This window comes from Oncorhynchus tshawytscha, linkage group LG13 (assembly GCF_018296145.1).
Source record: "Oncorhynchus tshawytscha isolate Ot180627B linkage group LG13, Otsh_v2.0, whole genome shotgun sequence".
Classification (NCBI taxonomy): domain Eukaryota; kingdom Metazoa; phylum Chordata; class Actinopteri; order Salmoniformes; family Salmonidae; genus Oncorhynchus; species Oncorhynchus tshawytscha.
The window spans coordinates 8604986-8620482 of NC_056441.1; the positions used below are offsets into that span (position 1 = coordinate 8604986).

General features: G+C 45.7%; 1 protein-coding gene across 1 annotated transcript in view; it reads right to left on the reverse strand.

Moving 5' to 3' along the window:
* Positions 1-15497, reverse strand: part of LOC112239374 (gamma-aminobutyric acid type B receptor subunit 1-like) — a 147374-nt gene that overhangs the window by 131377 nt on the left and 500 nt on the right. Inside the window, exons 1-2 of the mRNA XM_042295121.1 lie at positions 14550-15497; positions 1111-1245 (exon numbers count right to left, since the gene is read on the reverse strand). The exon at positions 14550-15497 is cut by the window's right edge and continues 500 nt beyond it. Coding sequence (XP_042151055.1) covers positions 1111-1245; positions 14550-14819 — 405 coding nt within the window. The 5' untranslated portion in view covers positions 14820-15497. The remainder of the gene's footprint in view (positions 1-1110; positions 1246-14549) is intronic.

Consider the following 15497-nt stretch of genomic DNA (forward strand, 5'->3'; position numbering starts at 1 on the left):
GACATAGACAGACAGACATAGACAAACAGACACATAGACAGACAGACATATAGACAGACAGACATATAGACAGACAGACATATAGACAGACAGACATAGACAGACAGACATATAGACAGACAGACAGACATATAGACACAGACAGACAGACAGACATATAGACAGACAGACATATAGACAGACAGACATATAGACAGACAGACATATAGACAGACAGACATATAGACATATAGACAGACAGACATATAGACAGACAGACATATAGACAGAGACAGACATATAGACAGACAGACATATAGACAGACAGACATATAGACAGACAGACATATAGACAGACAGACATATAGACAGACAGACATATAGACAGACAGACATATAGACAGACAGACATATACAGACATATAGACAGACATATAGACAGACAGACATATAGACAGACAGACATATAGACAGACATATAGACAGACAGACATAGACATATATAGACAGACAGACATATAGACAGACAGACATATAGACAGACAGACATATAGACAGACAGACATATAGACAGACAGACATATAGACAGACAGACATATAGGACAGACAGACATATAGACAGACAGACATATAGACAGACAGACATATAGACAGACAGACATATAGACAGACAGACATATAGACAGACAGGCAAACTGTCCACAGGCACACTGTCACGTTCTGACCTTTATTTCCTTTGTTTTGTCTTTATTTAGTATGGTCAGGGCGTGAGTTGGGTGGGCAGTCTATGTTTGTTTTTCTATGTTGGGGTTTTGAGTTCGGCCTAGTATGGTTCTCAATCAGAGGCAGGTGTCGTTAGTTGCTTCTGATTGAGAAACATACTTAGGTAGCCTGGGTTTCATTGTTGGTTTGTGGGTGTTTGTTGCCACATGGGACTGTTTCGGTTTTCGTTCAGGTTTATTGTTTTGTATTTCATTATGTCTTAAAATAAACGTGCATTGGTCCTCCGATCCTTCTCGCTACTCCTCCTCAGAAGAGCAGGAAGAATGCCGTTACACACACACACACACACACACACACAGACAGACAGACAGACAGACAGACAGACAGACAGACAGACCCACACTCACCACTATAAGGTTCCACATGCGAGCGGCCTCGGCCACCAAAGTGGACACAGAGCTGCAGCCGGGCATCAGGACCATCTTGATGGGCTCAGTGTAGAGCAGGTCATACAGGAGCTTGGTGGCTTCACCTGGATCACACTGTAGGGAACAGAGGAAGACAGAAAGGCAGACTATATATGCTACAAACTATTTCATGGTAAACCATCTAATCACACTGCATGTGGAACAGAGGAATAGTAAATAAAGGAGGAATAAGGGAGAGGGATAGAGACGGGGAATAAGGGAGAGGGATAGAGGGGCGATTAGGGAGAGGGACAGAGGAGGGGAATAAGGGAGAGGAATAGAGAAGGGGAATTAGGGAGAGGGATAGAGACGGGGAATAAGGGAGAGGGATAGAGACGGGGAATAAGGGAGAAAGATAGAGAAGGGGAATAAGGGAGAGGGATAGAGAAGCGGAATAAGGGAGAGGGATAGAGGGGGAATAAGGGAGAGGGATAGAGATGGGGAATAAGGGAGAGGGATAGAGACGGGGAATAAGGGAGAGGGATAGAGAAGCAGAGTAAGATAGCGGAATAAGGGAGAGGGATAGATAAGCAGAGTAAGATAGGGGAATAAGGGAGAGGGATAGATAAGCAGAATAAGATAGAGGAATAAGGGGGGGAATAAGGGAGAGGGATAAGATGGGGAATAAGGGAGAGGGATAGATAAGCAGGTAAGATAGCGGAATAAGGGAGAGGGATAGAGACAGGGAATAAGGGAGAAGGATAGAGAAGCAGAAGAAGGGAGAGGGGTTGAGAAGCAGAATAAGATAGCGGAATAAGGGAAGGGGATAAGGGAGAGGGATAGAGACGGGGAATAAGGGAGAGGGATAGAGAAGCGGAATAAGGGAGAGGGATAGAGACGGGGAATAAGGAGAGAGATAGAGACGGGGAATAAGGGAGAAAGATAGAGGGGGAAGAAGGGAGAAGGATAGAGACGGGGAATAAGGGAGAGGGATAGAGACGGAATAAGGGAGAGGGATAGAGACGGGGAATAAGGGAGAGAGATAGAGAAGGGAATAAGGGAGAGGGATAGAGAAGCGGAATAAGGGAGAGGGATAGAGGGGAATAAGGGAGAGGGATAGAGATGGGGAATAAGGGAGAGGGATAGAGACGGAATAAGGGAGAGGGATAGAGAAGCAGAGTAAGATAGCGGAATAAGGGAGAGGGATAGATAAGCAGAGTAAGATAGCGGAATAAGGGAGAGGGATAGATAAGCAGAGTAAGATAGCGGAATAAGGGAGAGGGATAGATAAGCAGAGTAAGATAGCGGAATAAGGGAGAGGGATAGATAAGCAGAGTAAGATAGCGGAATAAGGGAGAGGGATAGAGACAGGGAATAAGGGAGAAGGATAGAGAAGCAGAAGAAGGGAGAGGGGTTGAGAAGCGGAATAAGATAGCGGAATAAGGGAAGGGGATAAGGGAGAGGGATAGAGACGGGGAATAAGGGAGAGGGATAGAGAAGAATAAGGGAGAGGGATAGATAAGCAGAGTAAGATAGGGAATAAGAGAGGGGATAGAGAAGGGGAATGGGAGAAGGGAGAGGGGATTAGGGAGAGGGACAGAGGAGGGGAATAAGGGAGGGAATAGAGAAGGGGAATTAGGGAGAGGGATGGAAAGGGGGAGGGGTGAGGCAGAGGGGGAATAAAGGAGAAAGAGGGAGATGGAGAAAGAGGGGAGAGGGAGAGGAGAATGGGGAAAGGGAGAAAAGGAGGGAGAAAGAGGGGTGAGGAAGAGGAGAAAGGGAGGGAGAAAGAGGGGAGAGGGAGAAAGAGGGGAGAGGGAGAGGAGAAAGGGAGGGAGGGGGAGGGAGGAAGAGGGGAGGAGGGAGAGGAGAAAGTGAGGGAGAAAGAGGGGAGGGAAAGAGGGGAGAGGGAGAGGAGAGGAGAAAGGGAGAGGGGGAGAAAGGGAGAGAAAGAGGGGAGAGGGAGAGGTGAAAGGGGGAGAAAGAGGGGTGAGGGAGAGGTGAAAGGGGGGAGAAAGAGGGGTGAGGGAGAGGTGAAAGGGAGGGAGAAAGAGGGGTGAGGGAGAGGTGAAAGGGAGGGAGAAAGAGGGGTGAGGGAGAGGTGAAAGGGAGGGAGAAAGGGAGGGAGAAAGAGGGTGAGGGAGAGGGTGAGGGAGTGTGGGGATAGAGAGATGAAGAGGAAGAGGTTGCAAGGGGAGAATGGGATAGAGGCAGTGGGGAGGTAGAGTGGGAAAGCAATGGGGGTAGAAGGGGAGGGAGGGAGGTATGGGGTGGAGAGAGGAGAGAGAGAGAGAGAGAGAGAGAGAGAGAGAAGTCGGTTTAGGGAGAAATTGAGGTAGACTGATTACATACGGCACCCCGCAAAAACACATACAAGTGCTATTTGTATGTTAAACTGTGGAGAGATTGAGCGGGTCAGTGATTCATTTCACACTAGTCTGCACACAACAACTCCAATAAACAGGAAGAGCCCAGAGACGAGGTGAGGCACATCCCAAGGACACCTGATATTGGCACACTATGCCCTATGTATGGCCCCATAGGGCTGTGGCCAAAAGTAACGCACTATCTATGGGCCCTGCCCAAAAGTAGTCCACTATATAGGGAATAGGGCCCTGATCTAAAGTAGTGCACTATATAGGGAATAGGGCCCTGATCTAAAGTAGTGCACTATATAGGGAATAGGGCCCTGATCTAAAGTAGTGCTCTATATAGGGAATAGGGCCCTGGTCTAAAGTAGTGCACTATATAGGGAATAGGGCTCTGATCTAAAGTAGTGCTCTATATAGGGAATAGGGCTCTGGTCTAAAGTAGTGCACTATATAGGGAATAGGGCTCTGGTCTAAAGTAGTGCACTATATAGGAAATAGGACTGTGGTCTAAAGTAGTCCACTATATAGGGAATAGGGCCCTGATCTAAAGTGGTGCTCTATATAGGGAATAGGGCCCTGGTCTAAAGTAGTGCTCTATATAGGGAATAGGGCCCTGGTCTAAAGTAGTGCACTATATAGGGAATAGGGCTCTGGTCTAAAGTAGTGCACTATATAGGGAATAGGCCCCTGGTCTAAAGTAGTGTACTATATAGGGAATAGGGTGCCATTTGGGATGCAATCTGTGACTGCACCATTGAATAGTGCACTGGATCAAACAGTAGTCTCACTGGGAATATATTCTGGTCGACAGCAAATAGAGATAAATGACTTCAAACTGATTACACAGAGGAACCTGATTTTGTTTGATTTGTGTGATCGTACAAATTGAGTTAGCAGTGGGCCCGAGGCAACAGATTTCCCCCTTCCTTAACCACAGTGTTGCCTATAATCACAGAGTGCCAAATGGCATACTGTACTATTCCCTATATAGGGCACTACTTTAGACCAGAGCCCTATTCCCTATATAATGCACTACTTTAGACCAGAGCCCTATGGAACCCTATTCCCTATATAGTACGCTACTTTAGACCAGAGCCCTATTCCCTATATAGAGCACTACTTTAGACCAGAGCCCTATTCCCTATATAGGGCACTACTTTAGACCAGAGCCCTATAGAACCCTATTCCCTATATAGTGCACTACTTTAGACCAGAGCCCTATGGAACCCTATTCCCTATATAGTGCACTACTTTAGACCAGAACCCTATGGAACCCTATTCCCTATATAGTGCACTACTTTAGACCAGAGCCCTATATACCCTGGTCAAAAGCAGTGCACTATACAGCATAGGCTCCCATTTAGGATGCAGGCAATTCATTTTAATGAAGTGGGAGAAGTCAATGGTCAAATCCTCTAGCTAGTATATTCATGTATTCCTTTCGACAGTAAAGCCCCTCCTCATGTCCACACTAAACCCATTCCACGTGAAAGACACGCTTTCCACCATAAAGCCCCTCCTCATGTCCACACTAAACCCATTCCACGTGAAAGACACGCTTTCCACCATAAAGCCCCCTCCTCATGTCCACATTAGACCCGTTCCACATGAAAGACACATCGGTAATGTGACATCATTGGGCCCAATTATGAGCAAGGGGAAGGGTTAAACTGACTGCAAGAATTTATCTCCAAATGACACCTTATTCCCTAAACCTACAAAGTGTCCAAAGTATAGCAATTTATAAGGAATAGAGTGGTATTTGGCAAGCCTACACATGATTGAGATGAGTTTTGTTTGGAACGCTGGTCAATAGTAAGAACTCCAAATAAGAAATGGAAGAGCTAACCCCACCCACCCAGTCACAATCAGTTCAGGCTAACCCCACCCACCCAGTCACAATCAGTTCAGGCTAACCCCACCCACCCTGTCACAATCAGTTCAGGCTAACCCCACCCACCCAGTCACAATCAGTTCAGGCTAACCCCACCCACCCAGTCACAATCAGTTCAGACTAACCCCACCCACCCAGTCACAATCAGTTCAGACTAACCCCACCCACCCAGTCACAATCAGTTCAGGCTAACCCCACCCACCCAGTCACAATCAGTTCAGGCTAACCCCACCCACCCAGTCACAATCAGTTCAGGCTAACCCCACCCACCAGGTCACAATCAGTCAGGCTAACCCCACCCACCCAGTCACAATCAGTTCCCACCCAGTCAAAATCAGTTCAGACTAATCCCACCCACTCAGTCAAAATCAGTCGAGACAACCCCACCCACCCAGTCACAATCAGTTCAGACTAACCCCACCCACCCAGTCACAATCAGTTCAGACTAACCCCACCCACCCAGTCACAATCAGTTCAGACTAACCCCACCTACCCAGTCACAATCAGTTCCCACCCAGTCACAATCAGTTCAGACTAACCCCACCCACCCAGTCACAATCAGTTCAGACTAACCCCACCCAGTCACAATCAGTTCAGACTAACCCCACCCAGTCACAATCTTCTCAGACAAACCCCACCAGTCACAATCAGTTCAGACTAACCCCACCCACCACCCAGTCACAATCAGTTCAGACAAAACCCCACCCACCCAGTCACAATCAGTTCAGACTAACCCCACCCACCCAGTCACAATCAGTTCAGACTAACCCCACCCACCCAGTCACAATCAGTTCAGACTAACCCCACCCACCCAGTCACAATCAGTTCAGACTCACAATCAGTTCCCAACCCCACCCACCCAGTCACAATCAGTTCAGACTAACCCCACCAAGTCACAATCAGTTCAGACAAACCCCACCCACCCAGTCACAATCAGTTCAGGTTAACCCCACCCACCCAGTCACAATCCATTCTGACTAAAACCCCACCCAGTCACAATCTTCTCAGACAAACCCCACCCAGTCACAATCAGTTCAGACTAACCCCACCCAGTCACAATTAGTTCAGACTAACCCCACCCAGTCACAATCAGTTCAGACAAACCCCACCCACCCAGTCACAATCAGTTCAGACTAGCCCCACCCACCCAGTCACAATCAGTTCAGACTAACCCCACCCACCCAGTCACAATCAGTTCAGACTAACCCCACCCACCCAGTCACAATCAGTTCAGACTAACCCCACCCAGTCACAATCAGTTCAGACTAACCCCACCCACCCAGTCACAATCAGTTCAGACTAACCCCACCCAGTCACAATCAGTTCAGACAAACCCCACCAACCCAGTCACAATCAGTTCAGACTAACCCCACCAAGTCACAATCAGTTCAGACAAACCCCACCAAGTCACAATCAGTTCAGACAAACCCCACCCACCCAGTCACAATCAGTTCAGACTAACCCCACCCAGTCACAATCAGTTCAGGCACGCCTGTTTATTCTGAGTCAGTGGCGTGTTTGAGGCTCTTTGAGTCAGTGGCAAGTCTGAGGCTTGTTGAGTCAGTGACATGTTTGGCTCGTTGAGTCAGTGGCGTGTTTGGCTCGTTGAGTCAGTGACGTGTTTGGGGCCATTTTCAAGTCTTGACATAGATTTTGAAGCTGATTTATGTCATAACTGTAACTGGGCCACTCAGGAACATTCAATATCATCTTGGTAAGCAATTCCAGTGTATATTTGCCCTTGTGTTTTAGGTTATTGTCCTGCTGAAAGGTGAAGTTGTCTCCCAGTGTCTGTTGGACAGCAGACTGAACCAGGTTTTCCTCTAGGAATGTGCATGTGCTTAGCTCTATTTTTATCAACAAAAAACTCTGTAGTCCTTGCTGATGACAAGCACGCCCATAACATGATGCAGCCACCACCATGGTTGAAAATATGAAGAGTGGTACTCAGTGATGTGTTGTATTGGATTTGCCCCAAACATATTGCTTTGTGTTCAGGACATACAGTTCATTTCTCTGCCACATTTTTTGCAGTTTTACTTTCTTGCCTTATTGCAAACAGGATGCATGTTTTGGAATATTTGTATTCTGTACAGGTTTCCTTCTTTCACTGTCAAGTAGGTTAGTATTGTAGAGTAACTACAATGTTGTTAACCCATCATCAGTTTTTTCCTATCAAAGCCATTCATCTTTTTAAAGTCACCATTGGCATCATGATGAAATCCCTGCGCAGTTTCCTTCCTCACCGGCAACTGAGTTAGGAAGGATGCTTGTATCTTTGTCGTGACTGGGTGTATGCTCAAGGGATATTTCATGTCTGCTTTACCAATAGGTGCCCTTCTTTGCGAGACATTGGAAAACCTCAGTGATCTTTGTGGTTCAATCTGTGTTTGAAATTGAATGCTCGACTGAGGGACCTTACAGGGAAGTAGTCATTAAAAAATCATGTTAAACACAGACTGAGTCCATGCAACTTATTATGTGACTTGAAAAAGTTCATTCTTACTTCTGAACTTATTTAGACTTGCCAACAAAGGTGTTTAATACTCATTAACTCAATACATTTCAGCTGTTCATGCTTTATTAATTTGTCAAATAAATTGAAAGACATAGTTCCATTTTGACAACAAAATGTTGAAAAAAGTCAAGGGGTGTGAATACTTTCTGAAGGAACTGTGTACATATACCTGTAGAGGTTTGTGAGGGTCTTAGAGGCCAAGCCAAACTCATTCAGCCTCCTGGGGTTGAAGAGGCGCTGTTGCACCTTCTTCACCACACTGTCTACGTGAAGGGACCACATTTCAGGTCGTCAGTGATGTGCACGCTGAGGACCTTCAAGCTTTTGACCCTCTCCACTGCAGCATCCTCTATGTGGATGGGGGTATGCTTTCTCTGCTGTCTCCTGTAGTCCCCGATCAGCTCTTTCATTTTGTTGATGTTGAAGGAAAGGTTATTTTCCTGGCACCATTCCGCCAGGGCTCTCACCTCTTCCTTGTAGGCTGTCTCATCATTGTTGGTAATCAGGCCTACCACTGTTGTGTTGTCAGCAAACTTGCTGATTGAGTTGGAGATGTGCGTGGCCACACAGTCATGGGTGATTAGGGAGTACAGGAGGGGGCTGAGCACGCACCCCTGTGGGGCCCCTGTGTTGAGGATCAGCTTGGCAGAGGTGTTGTTGCCTACCTTCACCACTTGGGGTCGGCCCATCAGGAAATCCAGGACCCAGTTGCACAGGGAAGGATTCATAGAGTGTAAAACTTATGGAACGAAGCCATCGATGACATCACTCCATTGTTTCCCATGAGAGTGCTCAGTGGCGCAGTTGATGATCAGGAAGTGTCATTTCAGCGTTTCGACCATCTTGCTACATGGAGGAGATTTTGGAAACATTGCATGTGCAGTTTGAGCTCCTCTAGGAAGTGACGTTGCAGGCCAGCTCAGTCCTGCCTCCTCTCATAGAGTATGTCAAGTTGACAGCCAACCGATTTACTGCAGGCTGCCATTATACAGTAAGTTATCCTTATAACTTTGTCTGTGTGTGATTTTTAAGTAATTGGTTCAACGACATACTGTACATCTGGTGAAATAGAATTATTGGTAACATGATTGTGTTAAAATATATATATATATATATATATACAAGAATATTGACCACGAAGATTGCCATTTCCCCATTCACTATAATGGGGGATCCTGTTTTCTGTAGACAATGCCTCCAGTACCGCGGTCGGCCTTCAACTTTAAATCGTCAATGTGAGGGGGCAGTCGTTCTCCCCTGGTTCAGACCCAGGATCCTGAGCTTAGTGATGAGCTTGGAAGGCACTATGGTGTTGAAGGCTGAGCTGTAGTCGATGAACAGCATTCTTACATAGTGGGAACAACATCCTCTTTGCACTTCCTGATAAACCCAGTTCCCGAGTAAGTGTATACATCGATACTATGCTCAGAGGCGACCCGGGAACATTTCCCAGTCCACATGATCAAAACAATCTTGAAGCACAGATTCCAATTGGTGAGACCAACGTTGAACAGTACTTACCACAGGTGCTTCCTGTTTAAGTTTATGCGTATAGGTGGGGAGGAGCATAATGGAGGCGTGATCTGATTTTCCGAAAGTAGGGCAGGGGGGGTGCAAAGCAGTGACGATGACCGAAGACAATTAACTCGGGAGGTAATGCCGTTAGTATTTCATGGTGAAGTATTCCAGATCGGGAGAACAAAATGACTGTCTGTATTTTACCACAATCCCACCATGAGTTGTTAATCATGAAACAAACCCCTCTGCCTCTTTCACAGAGGGTTCTTTCTTCCTGTCCGCACGATGGAAGGAGAACCCCACTGGCTGAATGGACACGGACAATATGTCCGGAGAGAGTCGTGATTCCGTAAAACTGAGTATTTCACAGTCCCTGATGTCTCTCTGGAAGGAGATCCTCGCCATGAGCTTGTCTACTTTATTGTCCAGGGACTGAACCTTAGCGAGTAATATACTCTGAAGCGGTGGATGGTATGCACACTGCCTGAGTCTGACTAGGGCCCCACTTCTTCTTCTTCTCTGGCATCAGCGTTTTGGTGTAGCCCCGGGGATGAATAGAGCTGCCTCGGGTACAAACAATGAATCCAGGTCAGAGAAAGCAAATTTCTGCTCAATTTTTGGTGAGTGACCCGGGATCTAATGTCCAAAAGTTATTTTTTGCTGTAGGTAATAATACAAGAAACTTTCTGAGCAAATCATGTAAAAGAAATAGCACACACAAAAAATAAACACTGCAAAGTTTGGCTAGGGAGCTATAAACAGGGAGACCCGGTCTTTCGATGCCATCCATGAACTGTGCAGCTGGGGCCCAACGCATCAAATCAAGTGAACCCAACACACACACACACACACACACACACACACACATAGCCTACAGAGAGAAAAAACTGTCAGCACAAACTATGTAGATATGTTTGTATTTTCAACTGTTTAGTATTGAGCACCTCTGCTTGCCTGAGTGAAGGGCTGAGACAGAGCAAGACAGAGAGATGCACAGGCACTATGAAGCGTGCCAAATGCAGTCATTGACTTTCAGGATTTTTTAGAACGCTCCGAATGTTAAGAGTTCTACAGACTCCCGAAAGGAATGGCAAGCAGCTGTTAAATATTTGGATGAAGTATCAGCGATATTGTAAAGACTCATCTGGACTGGAACAGCACAATTATTTTCCTTCACAGTGAGGCGTAGACTTTCCATTATTCATATGAATAGGCTAGAGATGAACACTTTATAAATATATAATCAAGTTCATTCTCAAGTATTGACTATTTGAAAATGGCTTGACAGTGCAGGGTTCCTTTAAATATATCAGATGATTTTATAGGGGGTCGCAAGAAGTCAATCCCGTCAATAAAACAAAACCGCTTATAAACCATCACTTAAGTGTTGCAGACAGATGGGTTACAATGAAGGCTATGGAGGCCTGGTGTGGAGAGAGAGAGAAAGAGAGAGCGACAGAGAGATTCACAGGCATTTTGATGAAGGTAATGGAGGCCTGGTGTGGAGAGAGAGAGAAAGAGAGAGCGACAGAGAGATTCACAGGCATTTTGATGAAGGTAATGGAGGCCTGGTGTGGAGAGTTAGAAAAGAGAGAGCGACAGAGAGAGAAAGAGAGAGCCTACAGAGAGAGAAAACTCCAGCCATCAGACTTAGAGATTCACAGGCGTTTTGATGAAGGTAATGGAGGCCTGGTGTGTGGAGAGATAAAAAGAGATCCAGCCTACAGAGAGATTCACAGGCGTTTTGATGAAGGTAATGGAGGCCTGGTTAGGAGGTTAAACCCAATCCATCCTACACTCACGAATAAAACTTAATCATCCTAAACTTAGAGATAAAACTCCATCCATCCTAAACTTAGAGATAAAACTCCATCCATCCTAAACTTAGAGATAAATGCAGCCATTTGGACATGTTTTCTTGTAAATCCTCATTGCTAATGCTCACCATCTAAATCTAACGTTATGTCCATGAATAGGTTTTGGAGAACGTTGCCCTCCTTTTTACTATCAAATCAAATAAATGTCTGTGTAAACAAAAAGAGCCACTAATCCAGAGCGATACACATGGCGAGTGTTCTCAATTATTCTAACCCCTCCCTACATAGTGCACTACTTTTCACCAGAGTCCTATGGGCCCTTACAGTACATAGTGCACTACTTTTCACCAGAGTCCTATGGGCCCTTACAGTACATAGTGCACTACTTTTCACCAGAGTCCTATGGGTCCTACAGTTCATAGTGCACTACTTTTCACCAGAGTCCTATGGGCCCTTACAGTACATAGTGCACTACTTTTCACCAGAGTCCTATGGGCCCTTACAGTACATAGTGCACTACTTTTCACCAGAGTCCTATGGGCCCTTACAGTTCATAGTGCACTACTTTTCACCAGAGTCCTATGGGCCCTTACAGTTCATAGTGCACTACTTTTCACCAGAGTCCTATGGGCCCTTACAGTACATAGTGCACTACTTTTCACCAGAGTCCTATGGGCCCTTACAGTACATAGTGCACTACTTTTCACCAGAGTCCTATGGGCCCTTACAGTACATAGTGCACTACTTTTCACCAGAGTCCTATGGGCCCTTACAGTTCATAGTGCACTACTTTTCACCAGAGTCCTATGGGCCCTTACAGTACATAGTGCACTACTTTTCACCAGAGTCCTATGGGCCCTTACAGTACATAGTGCACTACTTTTCACCAGAGTCCTATGGGCCCTTTTCACAGTTCATAGTGCACTACTTTTCACCAGAGTCCTATGGGCCCTTACAGTTCATAGTGCACTACTTTTCACCAGAGTCCTATGGGCCCTTACAGTACATAGTGCACTACTTTTCACCAGAGTCCTATGGGCCCTTATAGGGCATAGTGCCTACTTTTCACAGTCCTACCCTTAGTGCACTACTTTTCACCAGAGTCCTATGGGCCCTTACAGTACATAGTGCACTACTTTTCACCAGAGTCCTATGGGCCCTTACAGTTCATAGTGCACTACTTTTCACCAGAGTCCTATGGGCCCTTACAGTACATAGTGCACTACTTTTCACCAGAGTCCTATGGGCCCTTCATAGTGCACTACTTTTCACCAGAGTCCTATGGGCCCTACAGTTCATAGTGCACTACTTTTCACCAGAGTCCTATGGGTCCTACAGTTCATAGTGCACTACTTTTCACCAGAGTCCTACTTTTCACCAGAGGGGCCCTTACAGTTCATAGTGCACTACTTTTCACCAGAGTCCTATGGGCCCTTACAGTACATAGTGCACTACTTTTCACCAGAGTCCTATGGGTCCTACAGTTCATAGTGCACTACTTTTCACCAGAGTCCTATGGGCCCTTACAGTACATAGTGCACTACTTTTCACCAGAGTCCTATGGGTCCTACAGTTCATAGTGCCCTCCCATTTTGGGAAGCAGAACAGGCAGAAACAGGCACTGGGAGCTGAATCCCTAAGCAGTCGCCAGATCCGTCAGAGCTCTGGTCCGCGAGAGGTCAACTTTCACCTCATCATGCAGCTGACCTGGAAGACACTTGGGCGGGCTGTGTGTGGCTGTGTAAGTGCCTATGATGGATGACTGCCCCAAACAAAGGCACTTCTTACATTTGGCTAACTACGCTGAACACTCAATAGGAGCTTACCGCAACAGGCAGGCTCACATCACCTCGCCATCCATCTGTTTCCCTGTTCAAGCAACGATAGCGCACAATCTTTCCCTTTTCTTGGAGAGAAATCTGTAGCTCTCTGTTTGTATGAACCGCAGTCGTCTTGGTTACTGTTGTTATGCCAACCTCTAACCACCCCCTTCTCCCTTTCTAACCCCCTGTCTTTTGAAGTGGGGTTCCAATGCAGAGCAGTTCCAACCAATCAGAGCAATGCTCTTAGCAACACCAGCCAGTCACAGTGCATTTAACTATTTCCAGACTGTGAGTGTGGTGTGTTGGCATCTCTCTCCCATGATGTGGAGGAGGGACGCAGGTGGGAAGAAGAGGCAGAATGGTAGAGAGAGAGAGAGAGAGAGAGAGAGAGAGAGAGAGAGAGAGAGAGAGAGAGAGTCCAATACTCCTAAACATATTATGCACTCTGTCTGAATGTTCTGTTTATTGTTGTCAGCAATAGCAATTTCACCAGTAATTGTATTTGAATAAATGTGTTTCTGATTCTATTGAATAGAATAACAGAGGCTACATAATGATGACCAATGCTCTTAAGATACATTTTCTACTGGGTGATTTTAGCCCGTCTTAAAGAACATGAATCAAAGATACAGTCTATTGGCGCTCATTAAAAAAATAATGACTGAGGAAATTAGAGAAATTCACAGAGGACAGTTTATTATCCCAATTATGGGATTGCACGCATGACAGATGCAGGCATGACAGCTTGCACACATACAGACTTGGTATTCATAATACACAAAATATAGGCAAGACAAAGTTGTGATAAAAGCAAGCCATTATGACACAATGCTGTTCTACAACACGAATAACGTTCCAGTCTGAATTATTAACACAACCATAAACCACGTAAATCAGACACTTTGGATGTTTACACAGAAATCATGCAGTCAATGCATCAACCTTACATTCCTATTACAAGTTGTTATACCTATAGGAACTTAAAGTGCACTTTGCCTATAGCTTAGCCTAGGCTACTCAACATGCTATTTAGTGTATCAGGCTAGGCTACTCACCATGCTACTTAGCCTAGCCTGCTAGGTTACTCATCATGCTATTTAGTGCATCAGGCTAGGCTACTCATCATGCTATTTAGTGTATCAGGCTAGGCTACTCACCATGCTATTTAGTGTATCAGGCTAGGCTACTCACCATGCTATTTAGTGTATCAGGCTAGGCTACTCACCATGCTATTTAGTGTATCAGGCTAGGCTACTCACCATGCTATTTAGTGTATCAGGCTAGGCTACTCACCATGCTATTTAGTGTATCAGGCTAGGCTACTCACCATGCTATTTAGTGTATCAGGCTAGGCTACTCACCATGCTATTTAGTGTATCAGGCTAGGCTACTCACCATGCTATTTAGTGCATCAGGCTAGGCTACTCACCATGCTATTTAGTGCATCAGGCTAGGCTACTCACCATGCTATTTAGTGTATCAGGCTAGGCTACTCACCATGCTATCGTAGTGGATCAGTTCCAGCTCGTACTCCGGCAGTATATCCGTTCTCTTGTTCACCAAGTCGAGGGCCATCTGAGCGGAAGGGAGGCATGCTTGGCCCCCGGGCCAGCCTCCGCTCATCGGGAAGAGGGCACCGATGTAGAGCTTCTTCTTGCCTAGAGCCGGGCAGGACCAAGAGAGGAGTAAAGTCAGCGAGGCAAAGATCAGTGTCTGGCCGATGATGGAGCGTCGAACCTCGGGTAGACTTTGACAGGACACCGCCATGTTGGAAGTTTTAGAGTCTCAGAAACTTGGTTTGAAAGATGTATGCTGCTTATGTTTGAGAATTGTCTTGGTGACTAATTCTCCTCTGATATTGTTCTGCTGTAGCTGTGTCAAGAACTCAAAACTCGTGTTTTGTCAAGGCAAAATTAACTATTTATATCCCTTATTAAATAGCCAACCTATTTCGACACTAGTTCTGCTGAAGGGTAACTTTGGTTTTGGTCTGTAAATAAATGGAACTGTTAAGTCTGAGCAACCTACACAAAATGCTGTTTTTCTGCCTCTAAATGATTCTTCCTCTGTCTACACTCAACACGTGTTGGTCTCGGGACAATATTATGAGACAAATCATAATATTAACGAGACAAATCCATAGACTATAGACTATACATCAAGTCGGTTGGATATAATTTGCAGGTAGACGGGTATCCTCTTGCACATTTAGCGCAATCAATAGCTAACCGGGTGAAAGTTATGTAAACATTAACAGAAACAGATGTCAATTAACAGCACACGTAGGTCAGACGTCTCTTAATTCCACTTGCTCTCTCGATATCAATAACAGGTAAGAAAACGTTGCATAAGAGAATGATTTGTAGTTTGTCCTCCGCTTCCGACCATACTTTGGTTCAGTATAGCGCTGTCCAGGGTACTGAAATAAAACGAGTGATTTAGCGC